Below are 19968 nucleotides of genomic sequence, written 5' to 3'. Positions count from 1 at the left end.
CAGGGTTATAAACACAAAATCAGATAGGGGTAATGCAGGAGTAGGTTTAATAATGAATAGGAAAATAGGAATGCGGGTAAGGTACTACAACAGCATAGTGAACGCTTAATTGTGGCCAAGATAGATACGAAGCCCACACCTACTACAGTAATACAAGTTTATATGCCAACTAGCTCTGCAGATGACGAAGAAATTGAAGAAATGTATGATGAAATAAAAGAAATTATTCAGATAGTAGAGGGTGATGAAAATTTAATAGTCATGGGTGACTGGAATTCGGCAGTAGGAAAAGGGAGAGAAGGAAACGTAGTAGGTGAATATGGATTGGGGCTAAGAAATGAAAAAGGAACCCACCTGGTAGAATTTTGCACAGAGCACAACTTAATCATAGCTAATACTTGGTTTAAGAATCATGAAAGAAGTTTGTATATATGGAAGAACCCTGGAGATACTAAAAGGTATCAGATAGATTATATAATGGTAAGACAGATATTTAGGAACCAGGTTTTAAATTGTAAGACATTTCCAGGGGCAGATGTGGACTCTGACCACAATCTATTGGTTATGACCGGTAGATTAAAACTGAAGAAACTGCAAAAAGGAGGGAACTTAAGGAGATATGACATGGATAAACTGAAAGAACCAGAGGCTGTACAGAGTTTCAGGGAGAGTGTAAGGGAACAATTCACAGGAATGGGGGAAACAAATACAGTAGAAGAAGAATGGGTAGCTTTAAGGGATGAAGTAGTGAAGGCAGCAGATAATCAAGTAGGTAAAAAGACGAGGGCTAGTAGAAATCCTTGGGTAACAGAAGAAATATTGAATTTAATTGATGAAAGGAGAAAATATAAAAATGCAGTAAATGAAGCAGGCAAAAAGGAATACAAACGTCCCAAAAATGAGATCGACAGGAAGTGCATAATGGTTAAGGACAAATGTAAGGATGTAGAGGCTTATCTCACTAGGGGTAAGATAGATACTGCCTACAGGAAAATTAAAGAGACCTTTGGAGATAAGAGAACCACTTGTATGAACATCAAGAGCTCAAATTGGAACCCAGTTCTATGCAAAGAAGGGAAAGCAGAAAGGTGGAAGGAGTATATAGAGGGTCTATACAAGGGCGATGTACTTGAGGACAATATTATGGAAATGGAAGAGGATGTGGTTGAAGATGAAATGGGAGATACGATACTGCGTGAAGAGTTTGACAGAGCACTGAAAGACCTGAGTCGAAACAAGGGCCCCGGAGTAGATAACATTTCATTGGAACTACTGACGGCCTTGGGAGAGCCAGTCCTGACAAAACTCTAGCATCTGGTGAACAAGATGTATGAAACAGGCGAAATACCCGCAGACTTCAAGACGAATATAATAATTCCAATCCCAAAGAAAGCAAGTGTTGACAGATGTGAAAATTACCGAACAATCAGTTTAATAAGCCACAGCTGCAAAATACTAACACGAATTCTTTACAGACGAATGGAAAAACTAATAGAAGCCGACCTCGGGGAAGATCAGTTTGGATTCCGTAGAAATGTTGGAACACGTGAGGCAATACTGACCTTACTACTTATCTTAAAAGAAAGACTAAGGAAAGGCAAACCTACGTTTCTAGCATTCGTAGACTTAGAGAAAGCTTTTGACAATGTTGACTGGAATACTCTCTTTCAAATTCTAAAGGTGGCAGGGGTAAAATACAGGGAGCGAAAGGCTATTTACAATTTGTACAGAAACCAGATGGCAGTTATAAGAGTCGAGGGACATGAAAGGGAAGCAGTTGCTGGGAAGAGAGTAAGACAGGGTTGTAGTCTCTCCCCGATGTTATTCAATCTGTATATTGAGCAAGCAGTAAAGGAAATAAAAGAAAAATTCGGGGTAGGTATTAAAATCCATGGAGAAGAAATAGAAACTTTGAGGTTCGCCGATGACATCGTAATTCTCTCAGAGACAGCTAAGGACTTGGAAGAGCAGTTGAATGAAATGGACAGTGTCTTGAAAGGAGGATATAAGATGAACATCAACAAAAGCAGAACGAGGATAATGGAATGTTTTCGAATTAAGTTGGGTGCTGCTGAGGGAATTAGATTAGGGAAAGAGACACTTAAAGTAGTAAAGAAGTTTTGCTATTTGGGGAGCAAAATAACTGATGATGGTCGAGGTAGAGAGGATATAAAATGTAGACTGGCAATGGGAAGGAAAGCGTTTCTGAAGAAGAGAAATTTGTTAACATCGAGTATAGATTTAAATGGCAGGAAGTCATTTCTGAAAGTATTTGTATGAAATGTAGCCATGTATGGAAGTGAAACATGGACGATAAATAGTTTGGACAAGAAGAGAATAGAAGTTTTCGAAATGTGGTGCTACAGAAGAATGCTGAAGATTAGATGGGTAGATCACATAACTAATTAGGAGATATTGAATAGAATTGGGGGGAAGAGGAGTTTGTGGCACAACTTGACAAAAAGAAGGGACCGGTTGGTAGTACATGTTTTGAGGCATCAAGGGATAAGAAATTTAGCATTGGAGGGCAGCGTGGAGGGTAAAAATCGTAGAGGGAGACCAAGAGATGAATACACTAAGCAGATTCAGAAGGATGTAGGTTGCAGCAAGTACTGGGAGATGAAGAAGCTTGCACAGGATAGAGTAGCATGGAGAGCTGCATCAAACCAGTCTCAGGACTGAAGACCACAACAACATCATGAACCCAAATTGCGTGAAAATCTAATGACATGTCAGTTCTAGTATAATATATTTGTCGAATGAATACCCGTTTATCATCTGCATTTCTTCTTGGTGTAGCAATTTTAATGGCCAGTAGTGCATACAAATATGAAGAGAAAAGGTGTAGAATGTCAATAACATTGGTTTCATTTAAAAAGCTTGAAGAGTTTTCACGTGAAAGATAGGAGACATTACTTTTTAGCACGCCCTTGTAAGTGTTTCGGGGGGGGGGGGGGGGGGTCACTGTGATAGAACAGCAGTGACATGCACCACCACACTGCCTTTTGTTCTCGTTCCACCATTGTCGTCGTTCCTCTTGGTTCCTTCCCATCTGTATGAGGTATTGCCACTATAGATGTTTTGGCGCTATAGCACTATGTTTTTGTCATGCTATAGCGATATACACTCCTGGAATTGGAAAAAAGAACACATTGACACCGGTGTGTCAGACCCACCATACTTGCTCCGGACACTGCGAGATGGCTGTACAAGCAATGATCACACGCACGGCACAGCGGACACACCAGGAACCGCGGTGTTGGCCGTCGAATGGCGCTAGCTGCGCAGCATTTGTGCACCGCCGTCGTCAGTGTCAGCCAGTTTGCCGTGGCATACGGAGCTCCATCGCAGTCTTTAACACTGGTAGCATGCCGCGACAGCGTGGACGTGAACCGTATGTGCAGTTGACGGACTTTGAGCGAGGGCGTATAGTGGGCATGCGGGAGGCCGGGTGGACGTACCGCCGAATTGCTCAACACGTGGGGCGTGAGGTCTCCACAGTACATCGATGTTGTCGCCAGTGGTCGGCGGAAGGTGCACGTACCCGTCGACCTGGGACCGGACCGCAGCGACGCACGGATGCACGCCAAGACCGTAGGATCGTACGCAGTGCCGTAGGGCACCGCACCGCCACTTCCCAGCAAATTACGGACACTGTTGCTCCTGGGGTATCGGCGAGGACCATTCGCAACCGTCTCCATGAAGCTGGGCTACGGTCCCGCACACCGTTAGGCCGTCTTCCGCTCACGCCCCAACATCGTGCAGCCCGCCTCCAGTGGTGTCGCGACAGGCGTGAATGGAGGGACGAATGGAGACGTGTCGTCTTCAGCGATGAGATTCGCTTCTGCCTTGGTGCCAATGATGGTCGTATGCGTGTTTGGCGCCGTGCAGGTGAGCGCCACAATCAGGACTGCATACGACCGAGGCACACAGGGCCAACACCCGGCATCATGGTGTGGGGAGCGATCTCCTACACTGGCCGTACACCTCTGCTGATCATCGAGGGGACACTGAATAGTGCACGGTACATCCAAACCGTCATCGAACCCATCGTTCTACCATTCCTAGACCGGCAAGGGAACTTGCTGTTCCAACAGGACAATGCACGTCTGCATGTATCCCGTGCCACCCAACGTGCTCTTGAAGGTGTAAGTCAACTACCCTGGCCAGCAAGATCTCCGGATCTGTCCCCCATTGAGCATGTTTGGGACTGGATGAAGCGTCGTCTCACGCGGTCTGCACGTCCAGCACGAACGCTGGTCCAACTGAGGCGCCAGGTGGAAATGGCATGGCAAGCCGTTCCACAGGACTACATTCAGCATCTCTACGATCGTCTCCATGGGAGAATAGCAGCCTGCATTGCTGCGAAAGGTGGATATACACTGTACTAGTGCCGACATTGTTCATGCTCTGTTGCCTGTGTCTATGTGCTTGTGGTTCTGTCAGTGTGATCATGTGATGTATCTGACCCCAGGAATGTGTCAATAAAGTTTCCCCTTCCTGGGACAATGAATTCACGGTGTTCTTATTTCAATTTCCAGGAGTGTATCACAGATAATGTGTTGCACAATTGGTCGATTTGGGTAAGGTAATTTGTATTCCATGGCAAATCGATTTGCAGATACAGTGTCGCATCTCGAACGTGAGTATTGCTTGGGATTGGACGACAGGGTTTCATGGGCAAATGGCTAACAACAACAAAGCGCGTGTGCATGCACATACTAATTACCATCGTGCCCTGCGGCCAACCGTGCAGTTTGAACGTCCTAACGCAAACCATTCAGAAGTTATGACGATTTCATATCATATATTCAATAACTGTCACCCTGTGCCTGTGAAGAATTAGACCGATGGACCTAGTTTGCGTAACAGTTCTCTCTACGATGTCAAATACATCAAGAAAAACTAATGCAGCAGTTTATGCGGCATTACACGAAAGTTGTGGAAATGGGGCTCTAGACAACGCTATAGAATTTGAATGATGGGCTTCGTTTGTATAACAGACAAGTATATGGAGTGAACCACAATAAGAAAAACAATTACTACTACTATTTACAGAATGTTACATGCAAGTCATGGAACTGGTGCTCTAGATGCCACTGTAGCGTTCGACTGTTGGGTTTAGTTTGCAATGTGGACATAGACATCACACTCACAAAGTCCAAGTATCGCCTGACTGCTACAAGCTAGGACCAAATATACTCAAAAAATACACCACGAAGGATTTGTGCTATTTGGTCACAAACGGAAAATGCAAAATTGTAAATTCTGGTGGCCAATGGACAAATGTGTGACACCGCAGTGTAATCTTACTGCACAGCTGGCAAGAATAGTTAACAGGGGCACGTCGATACCAGGGCATAAAATCTTTGTGAATTTCATTCCATGTACTAATCTGAACAGTAACTATACCTCGCAGGCAGTTGCATGAACAATCTACACAGATGTTAGCATTTGAGAGAGTACATGTACTTGGCCTCAAAGAAGCCAGTTGGAGTAATCGGCAATCCACTCAACATTTGAATAGGAACGCTGCCTCTTTTTTTTATGATGTTGGAAGGAATGGGTGAACCATGACCAAACACAATGTCAAGAAGGAAGCCATTGATCTAGAGACAGGACAGAATTAGAGGAATGTGTAATCACCAGAGAGGTAATCAGAGCCACGGATTCATCACAATCATCTATCTGAGGTGCAACTGGTGCTTCAGCAATTACAAGGACCATTAATAGGTGGCTCACAGAAATGGGGCTGAGCTCACGGCACCTCTTTCACTGACTACTATTGACCTCTGTAAACCAACAAGCCTATTTTCAGAGCTGTCAGGCACATTCGACCTCGAATCTCACAGACTGGAGTAGAATTGTCTTCAGTGATGAGTCCCACTTTTATTTCACCCCTGATGGCCAGTGAAGACGTATCTGGAGATGCCCTGGACAGCTGAAGGATACCAACCTGACTATTGAGCGCTGTAAGGCTCATCAGCCAGGAGTGATGATCTGGGGTGACATCTCACTTCACAGAAAGGCCTTTTCAGTTGTCATCTGTGGAACACTTACAGCACGTCAATGATATTCTACACCTAGTTTTGTTGTCCTTCATTGCAAGCTCTTCGTGGCTTACAGTTCAGCAAGATAATGACAACCCACACATGTCGAGAGGTTCTATGCTTGAATTTGTGCTTGCAAAACCCTACCTTGGCCAACAAGGTTGTAGGATTTCTACCCAATTGTGAATATTTGGAGCATTATGGGCTGGGCCCTCCACCCTGCTCGGGACTTTAATGACCTAAGGCGCCAATTGGACAGAAGTTCTGATAACATCCTCCAGGAGAACATCAAACAACTCTGTCAACCAATGCCAACCTGAATAACTGCTTGCATAAGGGCCAGAGGTGAACCAACGCTTTACCGACTTGTTCAATTTCTGAAGCTCTTTCTCTCGAATAAATCATCCAGTTTTTTTGAAAGTGTAATCGTTTGTACATCGCAAGTACTGGTCTCTGTTCCATCTGGGTAATTCCTTCATGATGGACTGGTTTCTTGTCTTAGAGTGTACTTCATTAGAAAAAGCTGGTACTAGTATATGCCAAAAATCCAAATGATGTTTGTCGAAGACAGTGGGGAAACAAGGACCATAAAAACTTAGGCAGCAAGTGAATACATTTATTGGTACGACATAATTGTAAAGCAGGTGGCGAATACAAGGGGAGAGCCAGCCCCTTCTGGCATCCATTATTTTTTGTGACGGTATTGGTCACTGCTTTCTTCTAGGTGACCCCCTAATTCTGTGATGGCAGTGCAGTGCACAATGCTCATGCCACTTGCAGCAGACGAGAACACCAGTTATCTCTAGTGATTCAGTGACTGTAATGTGACTAGCATGCAATATATGGAACATTGGAGTCTGCTCATTTTGACAGGTTATGAAAAATATATAGTACTCATAACAAGTGACCTTCATTATTAAAAATAGTGATTTAGTCCGGACCAAGATTCTTGTGACTTTTCTTAGGAATTTTAGCGCAGTTACTCCTCAGTCAGTTAATTTAAGGTGCAAGGAGACAAATGAGGAAGCCGTTCTGCAACATACCCAGTTTGTTACGTACCAGAACATACACTGAAGCGCCAGAGAAACTGGTATAGGCATGTGTATCGAAATACTGAGATATGTAAACAGGTAGAATACGACACAGCGGTCAGCAACACCTATATGAGACAACAAGTGTCTGGCGTAGACATCAACGCTATTGAGCATATCTGGGATGTCTTGTAACGTGCTGTTCAGAAAAGATCTCCATCCCATTATACTCTTACGGATTTATGGACAGCCCTGCAGGATTCATGGTGTCAGTTCCCTCCAGCACTAATTCAGACATTAGTTGAGCCCATTTCACGTCATGTTGCGGCATTTCTTCGTGCTCGTGGGGGCTCTACACCATATTAGGTGGGTGTACTAGCCTCTTTATCTCTTCAGTATATATCAGATCCAATGGTCATGGCTTTGTGCAGCAACTTCAATTGCTACAGAAGTTCACTAAATTTTATTTCTGCATCTCCCATCTCCACAAGCATGAGTCACTCAAATAGGCACCCATTTTCTATGAAATAGTTCTGGATGGCAAAATCAAATTTACAAATTAATAGTTTAGCTCTCCACAATGAACTTGGGGCTCAATAAGTAATTAAAAACTCACTCACTTACTCCGACATACACACTGTTTCTAATTATGTTCCCTTCATCTTTTCTTTATTCTCCTTCTTGTCATCATTTCTTTGACTCTTTACTGATGACCACCTACATAGAACATGGCCACTTTTCTCAAGCAAGCGCAAGACTAGTCCTCTGACCACTAGTCTGGCTGGCCGCGATGGTCTCGCGGTTCTAGGCGCGCAGTCCGGCATCGTGCGACTGCTATGGTCGCAGGTTCGAATCCTGCCTCGGGCATGGATGTGTGTGATGTCCTTAGGTTAGTTAGGTTTAAGTAGTTCTAAGTTCTAGGGGACTGATGACCACAGCAGTTGAGTCCCATAGTGCTCAGAGCCATTTTTTCTGATGTCTGTTCACTCATATCTTCATTTCCTATGCATCCAATCAACAGATTTGAGCTTTAGCCATTTCTAATTTGGTTGTGTAATTTTCACTTTCTGTTTCTTTTTACACTATCAAATTAAGGAATTCTGGATGCTACAGGGTTTAGTATGTAATCATGTTCCACCTTCAACAAATTTTCTTCCAAAGACTTTTTCCATTAGATGTCAATTTTATTTCTTCAGCAGTTCACATTTTTTGTAGACTGACACATACTTTCGTACTATTTTTCATTATTATGACAGTAACCCAATGCTTCGACCATGTTTATCATTTTAGTCTGTCCCCTTGTATTTGAATTTTTTTAAACATACAAGTGCCTCCAGTTTTGCAGCTTGAAAGATAGTTTGTACTTTTTGAGGTGTTTTGCCAGAATGTTCAGTGAATGCGCATAGAAAATAGCATTTTTTGAATGTGGTGGAGAAATATGTGCTTTAAAATAGTGTATGAATAAAAAGAAATGTAGTATATTCCTTCACAGACTTTCTATCAGCTAAAGCAGTTTAATTGTCTACAAGAACTGCCTTTGCAGGAAATTTCACTTTTCTGATTGTTAACTGAGTATCTGCTGTGGTCCTGAAATAATTAAAATCAGCAGACCTTAGACAGTACTTGTGCTGTTTCGGGTAAATTATCCCCTGCTGCTGAGGAGTTCCTCGTTGTAACAATATACATCTACAAAGTGTGAGTCATGTAAGATGTAATAAATACCACTTTTATTTGATGAGCAGTTAGTTCAAGATATCAATATATTTTTCCAAATGATATTACACAGTGTTGCAGGTAATACAGTTGCATGGATAATACTCTTTAACTCTTTCATCAACTGAAATATTAAAACAAATATGCTTTTTTGATGGAACTGTACTTTTTAAACGCCATTTTAATGTCCTTAAAAATATGGGTATGGTGACATACTGATTTTTAATGTTGATGTTTAAACTTTTCACAGAAGTATCTAAGAAATGTAGTGAAATTAGGAGGAAACTTGTCTGTGATCACCTGTTGAAGTGTAAAGAACTGTTGACAGATCTTGGTACCAACTGATAATACTTGAAACTGTAATATAAATAAATATACAAAATGATTTAGTGACTACCTATCTTCCGCAAAGTCAACATTTTTGCTCAATTAAATGAAGGTTTTTGCTTTTCTTCAATATGTGCTCAAAGTTTCCCATCTGCTGCATTGCACATTTGAAATTGCCACTGAATAAATGAGATGATTTCAATTAATGATATACCAGCATGTGCTACAGGAATTCAGAGACACACATCCTCTGGCATTGTTGGGATATTATGCTAGTCTGCACATTTGAGTTTAAATTCCCCCCCCCCCTCCAGAAATAAACCAAATCAGTGGATCTGGAATGTCATTTTACTGCAGCATTCCATCCTGGGCAATGGTCAGGGAATATTCGTGCAATATTTGTGTTACAAAACAGGAGAAAAATTAAGCTCGACAGTCATTGTGTTGGAACCCTATACACTGTCACTAAAACAGTGTTATCTTCTTTAGAACAATGGGTAGAGTGTAAGAAAATGTGTTATATACCTATTAAATATGATCCCACAATGAAATTTGCTATGATGTTACACCATACATTTATCCTCCACAGCCAATGCTGCTGTACCTAACAAACTCAGTCAGTACTGTCTGTTGCCTAGTAGTGCATCTTACACTAATTTACATTACCATAGTTAGTAAAAACTGCTTCGTAAGTAAAGAGCACACATTTAAAAATGCATCCTAATATCATCTCTGAGACTCTGCAAGCATGTGGACAAAGTTCTATACAAAATCCAAAGTAATTATCTTCAAGTGACTGAAATAATAAAAGGTATGGAGTTTATACTGAAAAAAGAATGGAACAACAGTCATCTGACTCATCCCAAATTCCTTGATGACATACCCTGTGCCATCATGTAGGTGTGTAAGTGTCATAGCCGTAAAATCTCCTTCATTGGTAGTGTTGGTTGGGTTTATCTCTTCTTGACTATCAAAGTGACCATTACACAAGTGCCAAGATGATGTGTGCAAGTGCCTGGAACTTCAGGTACCAAAGATTTGGGTAGATATCCCTGCACTAGAGGTGGGCCAAATGGTTATTCTGGAGTAACTGTTATCACAGTTCCAGTTATTCTCTGATAATCGTTATTGTTAATGGTTATTAATAACTGCCAAGTTATTTTTCGCTAGCGAATACCGAATACTCCGAGAGTTAAATAATGACGTAGTGATAGTTGGAATCTATCAGTTTAGTTACCAGTATAACTGCGAGTAGTATGAAATGGCAGGAATGTCATATGAATCGTGTCATAACCTTAGCTTATTAACAACGGGTACATTTCAGTTAATGTTAGAACAATTATTAGTGTTTCATATTATATATTTGTAGGTTATTGGTCGCTATTAGAAATATTATCTTCGCAGTTGCATCAGAAAGTACGCAGAACTTCGCCACAGCACTGTTTAAGTAAAATGTTAACAACATGCATTTTTAAGTATGAAGTAATATGTAAACTGAGCACTGTAGGTTAAATTCGAAGCTTAATTTCTTGTGCTGCTCGCGTAATAGAATAAAGTGTACAGCCTTGTAATACAACAAAAAATCGACGTAATGTGACAGACTCGTTTACTCCTGTGCTGTAAAAGATAGTCCTATTGGGGAAAGTGTGAGTACGCTAATCCAAGTTTTGTGTGAGATTTGGAAACTGCTCGATTTCTCCAGCTACAGCATGTTTATAACATATGAAGACATGCAGATCGAAAAGGTTGACAGTGTTACATTTCTGGGACTACAACTCGATAATAAATTCAGTTGGGAAGGGCATACCACATTTTTTTCACTCTATTATTTCATAAGGGAGCATATTCTGTGGTAACTCATCAAACGTAGCAAAAGTATTTTGCATGTAAGAGCATGTAATGAAAATCATTTGTGGTATAAATTCAAGAACATCATGTAGGAACCTGTTCAAGGAACTCTGTATTCTAACCACTAGTATATTTATTCCTTAATGAAATTTGTTACAAGTATTTCCAACCGATAGCTCAATACGTAATATCAGTACTAGAAATAGTAGCAGCAATCTACTTAAAGACCTAAAATCACTTACCTTGGCCCAGAAGGGATCCAATATTCAGGAACATGCATTTTCAATAAACTGCCAGCAAGTCAGCAACCATTAAAAACTTGGTTTCAGATAAAGCAGGGTTTACAGTGTGTTTGAAAGACTTTTTGATACAGAAGTGCCTGATTCCACCCGTCATCAATATGCCGGAAATGGCTAGTTTAAGTGTGTCACTACACACACACACACACACACACACACACACACACACACACACACACACACACACAGCAACAAACACGAAGATACATATAAATAACACAATAACATCAACCACCAAAAGTACAATCAAACAAACGGGACAACTGCGGGAAGTGGGGGGTTTTAGGGTGAGGGCAAGCTATTAAAAAAAACACACCATGATCCCAAAACATAAAATGAATAATAAAAAGAAAAAAATACAGCATTCTGCTACACCAACAAAAATCTGCAGGAGTCGGACACTTCCCTTGAACACTATAGGTCAACCATAGGTGACCGTACCAAAACACCAATACCCACAACTAAAAGCACAAAAATTGGAATTGGTCATTTCCCTTGACCTACATAGGTAAACCTAGGATGACGATAGCAAAACATCAACACATACAACTATGAAAATGGGAATCGGTCATTTCCCGTGACCTATATAGGTCCACCACAGCTACTGATGTCAAAAAACCAACACCTACAACTGCGAAAAATAAAACCACAATCCCAAAAGTCCACAAATCAATCATCCCTACACAAATTAAATCACATTCAATACTCCATAAACACACAAAACATCATAGCTAGAAAAAAAATTGATAACCGCCAGCAAATTCCTGCACTGCAAACTAGATTGGCCAGCCCTTCCCCCCCCCCCCCCCCCTTTCACACACACACACACACACACACAAACCAACTCATAAACACCGTGCCGTAATGACGTTCACACACTACAACACCTTTTTACGTTGAAGCAGACAGGTGGAATCGAACGCTTCCATTGACCCCTCCTTCTACTCTGTAGATGAGTATCGTAACAGAGACTGATAGACCAGCTTAGGTAAAAATTCTGCTATATTTCAGTTTTGACAGCACTTGGTTGCAACAGTCAAGGTCGGATATTCTGTGTATGATAAATTTATTAAAAGTGCGTAACTGTGTTTTATTCTGACAGTGTATCAATTCTGTAAATATTAGCAGTTACTGTAATATATTCACATATTTTGACAATCTCCTGGCAAATGATGAGGATAATCATTATTATATTCAACATATTATGTTATTCTTCCTGACATGTTATTTTTCGTTCACGATGGCCAGCGGCTATTTCCGAAGAAGTACGTAAATATTTGTTCGCTCCAGTAACTATCGTCTCTGAAATATCACTGGGGTCTAAGACTGGAGTCACTGTATCAGGAACACAGACACACAGTCATTCCGTTACCAACTTCCAGGTTACCTGTAATGGTAGCCCGATAGCTGCCAGAGAGCGAGAACTGTGAGCCAATAACGATAACTGCCAGAGGAAAATACCGCTCTCTGAAAGTTATTTCCATAGTCGCTTGAATTCCATATGGTGCCTCTCTTTATACTACCCGTCCAAGCTAAATTGTCATATGAGGCGGTGGCTTAAGGGAACGACCATACTTGTTAATGCCTGTACTGCAGCTCCTATCAGCCACCGCTCGGACATTAACTTTATTTAATTGTTTGTGCTAAAAGTAATGAAGATGCACGATATAGTACACAGTTCTTATCAACAGATGGCGCGCAGTCTCACAGTTATTCCCATGGCCTATAGAATGCCTTCCAAATGGTCTACCCTCTCCCTTGTTCCTAGCCAGATCTCGGATGAGTTGACGGGAAAGTGTAGTACGATCTTTGGTCAACAGATGGCGCGAGGCACTGTTGACATTAGACAGTTATTGAAATAACTGCCTGTATCAGAGGAACGGTTATCACAGTAACTGTTACTTCTCAGTAACTGGTTATTTCTATCAGTTATGTTATTTTTTGCCACCTCTACCCTTCACAATTTTAGTGTTCTGATAGGATTTCTTTGACATTTGAGTTAAATATCTGACTGCTCCTAATTAGTGTGGTGTCGGTGCACAAGAGATGTTGAATCAGAAAGAAAGTAGCATAGGACAGCAGGTATGTTGATACACTTAAAATGTATCCACAGTCATACCTACATTTCAATAAATTAACTTGTTGATAATAAATGATTTAACTGAGTTGAGTAACTCAGGTTTCTTGTAAGTTCTCCATCTATAGTAACATCAGAGTCCAGTTTTATATGTGGCAAGCAATTTTATGTTGTGTTAACCAAAAAATAACATTGACAAAATGGACAAAATACTTTTAAAATATGTTTCTTGTATCACAACACAGACAAGACTGAAAAATTAACAGAACACTGAACTGATGTGACTACTGTCATTGCTGATAACATAGATTCCAACAATTACAAAGATATATTATGCATTGCTTAAATCAAACGTTTCAATTTACAATCAATATTTTGACACTTTTGCAAAACTGGTTATGGAATTTAGATTTACATATCATTACAATGTTTCTGAAACAGTTAGCATGTTAAACTACAACAGTTTTCACACTAAAATCATGTGGCATGTGTGCCAGTAACAGTGTATTTATTATTTCTGTTAATTACTTTACAAATACAATGCGACCTTTGTTCCTAAAAAAATCCTGTGTTGTTACAATTGGCTGTATTGTGATTACTATCACTTTTATACACATAAATTCCACAAATGATAAACTGTTCTCTTGTTTACATTATTTTTGACATATCTCTAGTTTTTATTTCAATGTCTCTATAAAATACCGAGAATTCAGCTTAATTGATCACAATTCATCTGAAGTTGACTTATTCTCATCCATACAGTAATGCAATTCAAGCTTTTGTATCTATGTAACTTTGTGTGGTACTATCACAGTCTCTGATAATGTTTGGAATAATATTTTTCATTAAATATTGTTCCATTCTGCTTCATTACCCATTGTGCATTTATTGTTAGTTCTGTACTGTAGGCATGTAAACAGCTAAAATGCTACACATAAAGGTGCAGCCTGTCATTTACACCACAATAACAGATTCTGGATGTCATGCCTCTAAATTTTACCACATTTCTCAGATACTTCTGTGAAAAAGGCTTAACACTAAGTCTTTTTGAATTACATTAAAAAGGCATTCTATTCCATTTAGAACAACATACTTGCTTCAATATCTTTGTTAATACAACAGTTACAGGTATTAACCATACCAAAAAAATTATATACTAATATACATTGTATCATCTGACAGCACCTGAGTCTTACCCATTCACTGGCATAGCCACTGCCTGAGTGAGTCTTGGGCGCCATTTCAAACTGGTTAACTAATGCTGTGTGTGTGCATGTGTGTGTGTGTGTGTGAGAGAGAGAGAGAGAGAGAGAGAGAGAGAGAGAGAGAGAGAGAGAGCACGCTTGAGTCAGTGAGTGAGTTTTGTTGGACAAATTGATGACATATTTGTGCTAATGATAAATTATTTCAGGAGGATCTTTACAACTCTCTCGCAATTCCAAAGAATCTTGGGATGAATGGTGCCATAATTTGGGGCAGCTCAAAAGATGTAAATAGCAAGAAGAAATGTGAAGATCTGGCAAACTATGTAAAAACTGAACTAGGTCCAACTGTAAAAAATTTAATGGACATAAGTAACATGCCATGAAAGAAAACAGTAACTAACCTTTACTGGTTGCCACTCATGGTTACTTTACAGTAACTTTTTGTTATTTCACTGACATTGTCTGTGATAAAATTAAATATTGGTTCATTTTAGGAAGAAAATGGATAATTTTCTTCTGCAGTAAAACATTTTTGTATAAATACAAAGACTGTAAACCTATGAAGCATCAGTAAATCTTAAAATATTTTGTGCTTGTATGTAACTTGTTGTGTTTGTATCTATGTGTTTGTATATGGTGTTCTTTTAGCCTCATAATGATATACACCTTGATTTGTACCTGATTAGTTCTGCTGTCAAGTAAATAATTCATGATGCAGGCCATTTTGTAATAAATATATTGGCTATTATGGTGCAGATTTTTTAAATTATTCCCATAATTAAAAATTGTAAAATTTGTATGTATCTTGTAAATAGATACTTTCCTTAAAATAAAGGAGAATAAACTGTAATTAATGTCTGTTCCATTTTGAAAACCCAGAAATTGTTGTTAGAATAAAACTGCTTTTCAAGTTTTGGGAGACGGAAATGGAACAACATGAAAACTGTATGTTCACATAATTATTTAATGTGTTCGCTACAGAAATAAACAAGTATATTAAGAACAACTATGGATCTTACTGTTTGTTCTCAGTGGCTAAGGGCATTTGCCATGTAACATTTTTAGGATTTAGTAGTTTCCCATGGTCACCTTTACATTTAATTTGATGTGAAACATATCTTAGCTATCATTTGATAAAAAAATCCCAGATGCCCTATCAATTAAACTGGGAATGGTTACTACGGAATCATAGTTGTGCACTGAATAAAGCTGTTAGCACACTGGACTCACATTCAGGAGGATGACATTTCAAATACCCATTCACCTCTCCAGGTTTAGGTCTTCTGTGATTTCCATAAATTGCTTAAGGAAAATTCTGGGATGGTTCCTTTGAAAGGCTAAAGCAGATTTCCTTCCCCATCCTTCCCTGACCTGAGCTTGTGCTTGATCTTTAATGGCTTCAGTGTCAATGAGACGTTAAACTTAAATCACCCATCTGTCAACCATGATTCCAGCTCATTGACAGGGCTTGTAAAAGTACATTTTAAAACTTTTGTAATTGAAACTGTAATTTCTTTTAACTGACCATATAGTATCTGTATGAATTTCTAGTCTCTGCTTATTGTAAAAATGTATATATGTTCAGTATTCGTCCTAAACTACTGGATTGATATCATCAAAACTTGGTACATATTTCACTCACTATCTGGAGAGAAGCCCTATGGGGATAGGGTGGCACATGGGGCTGTAAAAGAAGTCTAACACAACCTGAACAAATACCCAGTACATATTCATCCAGTATTTGAGAATGAGAGCACTTAGCAACCTGTAACAAACTTTACACATAATATGAAACTTTCTGTTGCTGACATCCCCCAAAGAATTTATGAAGGGAACAAAGTTGATGACTTGCTAGATTTTCATGATCATGCAGTAGTACTGCTACATCAGACATGATAGGAGGGTTAGGACTTTAATAGAGGCAACTATTTATTTACAGCTCATACAAATTAGATACGTATTTCAAAGTTTAACTGACCTTCACAGTAGGCACCAGTATTGTGTATAACCCATTGCCAGCGATGTGGAAGTCGTAGGATACTCTTAGCAGAGCCAGTTGAGTTGCCAGTTTGAGCAGCACTGTCTATTGCTCGACTAATTTGTAGCAGTTCTGAAGCGAATGCAATGAAGTGTTTCCTTCAGTTTAGAAATTGAGTTGAACTCACGACGGCTTAAGTCAGGGGAGTGCAGCAGTGGTATAGCACTTAGCAGCCCAGTCGGTCAAACAAATCACTAACGGCTTGCACTGTATGTGCTTGAGCATTGTCTTGCAAAATGATGGTCACTTCCTGCACAAAGTATCATCACTTATATCTCTATGCTGTTCATTTTTGGAACACAACCTATGACCAGCTTAGAGACAGAAGTGATGACACTTTCTGCAGGACCTGACCATCATTTTGCAGTCTCTTATTTGTGCTCTTCAGTGGGTCAACAAAGTCACAAGAATGTGCAGCAAGCCAATAATTTTGTTAATGTGTTTTGGGACCTAAAGCAAGCCACACAGCTGAATACCACAGATACATTTAACATCATCTCTGGAGTCATATGGTGCAAAGAATCAGACATATACACTATGTGATCATAAGTATCCTGACACCTGGCTGAAAATGACTTACGACTTTGTGGCGCCCTCCATCAGTAATGCTGGAATTCAGTATGGTGTTGGCCCACCCTTGCTCTTGATGACAGCTTGCATTCTTTCAGGCTTATGTTCATCAGGTGCTGGAAGGTTTCTTGAGGTATGGCAGCCCATTCTTCATGGAGTGCTGCAATGAGGAGAGGTATCAATGTTGGTCAGTGAGACCTGGCACGAAGTCAGCATTCCAAAACTTCCCAGAGGTGTTCTATAGGATTCAGGTCAGAACTCTGTGCAGGCCAGTCCATTACAGGTATGTTATTGTCATGTAAACACTCTGCAACAGGAAGTGCATTATAAACAGGTGCTCGAATGTGTTGAAAGATGCAGTTGCCATCCCTGAATTGCTTTTCAGCACTGGGAAGCACATACCAAGGCAGACGATATTCACCAGGCATTCGCCATACCCACATCCTGCCATCAGATTGCCTAATTCTATACCATGATTCATCACTCCACATAACATTTTTCCACATGTTCAATCGTCCAATGTTTATGCTTCTTACTCCAAGCAAGGCATTGTTTAGTATTTACTGGCATGATGTGTGGCTTAGGAGCAGCCACTCGACCATGAAATCCAAGTTTTCTCACCTTCTGCCTAACTGTCATAGTACTTGCAGTGGATCCTGATGCAATAGATGTCTGCCTATTACACATTATGATCCTCTTATACTGTTGGCAGTCTCTGTCAATCAACAGACGAGATTGGCCTATATGCTTTTGTGCTGTACATGTCCCTTCACATTTCCACTTCACTATCACATCAGAAACAGTGGGTCTAGGGATGTTTAGGAGTGTGGAAATATCGTGTACAGACGTATGACACAAGTAACACCCAACCACCTGACCACGTTCAAAGTCCATGAATTCCGCAGAGCACCCCATTCTGCTCTCTCACGATGTCTAATGACTACTGAGGTCGCTGATATAGAGAACCTGGCAGTAGTTGGCAGCACAATGTACCTAATATGAAAAATGCACGTTTTTGGAGGTGTCGGGATACTTTTGACCACATAGTAATGCCATGGGTGAGTAGAGTTTTATTTTATCTATACAATTAAATTATATTTTCAAAAACTGATTATTTTTGTTGCTGTTTTAGACATACATGTGTGCAATACCTGGTGTACAAGTTTGAAATGCGGATTTTTTGTCTAAAAAGATGTTAATTCAGAAGAATGATAAATAGTGCTTTATTCAAAGTATGCTCCATTGTTTGTTATAATTTTTCAGGCAATTTATGAATACCATGCCATTTCCTCTTTTGCTGCGAACCATTCATTGAGCCATTTTTTCACATTTTCGTATGAACAAAAGTGCTGCTCAGCAAGTGTTTGAGCCATCAATGCAAACAAGTGGTAATCAGAAGAAGCCAAGTCTGGTGGGTAAGCTGCATAGGGCAGAACTTCCGAGCGGAGGGCCTCCAATGTCTCACGAACTGGTTTTGCTGTATCTGGAGGTACATTGCCATGAAGAAAAATGACTTTGTGTTGCCTCTTTCGGTATTGTGGTTTTTTTTTTTCAAGCAGCAAACTGTTCAAATCAGTCAATTGTTGTTAGTAATGTTTAGTATTAACCATTTTTCCACATTTTAACAGCTCATAATAGACCACATCTCTCTGGTGCCACCAAACACAAAGCGTCATCTTTCTTCCAAAACGATTCAGTCTTGCAGTCAGTGTAGATGGTATGCCTTGGTCTACCCATGATTTTTTGCCCTTGGGATTCTCAAAATAGATCCACCTGCCATCCCCTGTAATTATATAATGCAAAAATGACTTCCTTTTGTACTGAGCGTGCGAAACCGCACACATGTTTTTGCACTTTTCTGTTTGCATGTCATTCAACTCATGTGCTACCCATTTACTGATGTTCTGAATCTTTCCCATGTTTCATAGCCAATTGCAAACAGTTTGTTGACTAATGCCCAATTGCTCAGTGAGTTGTTTTTGTGTATCAAATCATCTTTGTTTAACAACGATTCCGATTCCAAATCTTCATATTTTCATGGTGGTTTTCCGCGTTACTTGTCTGAAACATCAAAGTCACCATTTTTGAAATTCCAAAACCATCATTCACATGTATCTTGTGATGAGAATGGAGCATGGATCTTGTTGAAGTAATTGGTATGATTCACCAGCAGTTTTCTTCAAATGAAAACTAAAACTTAATGCTGTCCACAAATGCTCTTTTTTCGTATAAATTTCAACAGATTGAACACAACAACACAACACTATGCACACACTTTTCCAGTTTATCACTCATGGACATATGACACTTCTCGATGACACAACAAAATGATGCAGTGTCAAATGTTTATAGCACAAACTGCATTGGTGCAACATCTGTTGTCTGAAATCTGCATTTCATACTTGTACACCTGTTATATGTCACATAGGCATATATTCAATGCCTCCTCCTAAATCCATGAATCGATTTCAGCAAATTACTTACTATCTGGAGAGAAATACTGTGGGGGTAAAAATTACTAATCTCCCATTGGGGTGGGGGTGATAATGGAGCAATTGACAGAGAAGAGGGAGAGGAGGTGATGGACAGCCAGAGGAGGGAGGTGTAGATGTATTAATAGAAGATTGGAATAAATAAATATCCACAAAACACCAGGTTTTTCAGTTAGTTGTAAATACAGCTACATGAGCTATTTTTGTGTAAATTGTGGGGGAGAGAGTGTGTGTGGGGGGTGGGAGGGGGGATGCAGGGGAAGGAAGGAGGGGGGTAGAAGGAGATTTTGATTACTGTACTGCTTTGGTATATTCTAA

General features: G+C 40.0%; 1 protein-coding gene across 2 annotated transcripts in view; it reads left to right on the top strand.

Annotated features, from left to right (window-relative positions):
* The window catches only part of LOC126298389 (hyaluronidase B-like), a 183490-nt gene extending 167934 nt beyond the window's left edge, over positions 1–15556 (top strand). Inside the window, exon 6 of one of the 2 annotated variants that reach the window (XM_049989696.1) lies at positions 14757–15556. In XM_049989696.1, coding sequence (XP_049845653.1) covers positions 14757–14933 — 177 coding nt within the window. In that variant the 3' untranslated portion in view covers positions 14934–15556. The remainder of the gene's footprint in view (positions 1–14756) is intronic. The other variant, XM_049989695.1, reaches the window with a different exon arrangement.
* The last annotated feature ends 4412 nt before the right edge of the window (positions 15557–19968 follow it).

Source organism: Schistocerca gregaria, chromosome X, assembly GCF_023897955.1.
Source record: "Schistocerca gregaria isolate iqSchGreg1 chromosome X, iqSchGreg1.2, whole genome shotgun sequence".
NCBI classification, from domain to species: Eukaryota; Metazoa; Arthropoda; class Insecta; order Orthoptera; family Acrididae; genus Schistocerca; species Schistocerca gregaria.
Note: the sequence above shows the minus strand (reverse complement) of the source record. Positions and strands in the feature narration are given on the sequence as shown.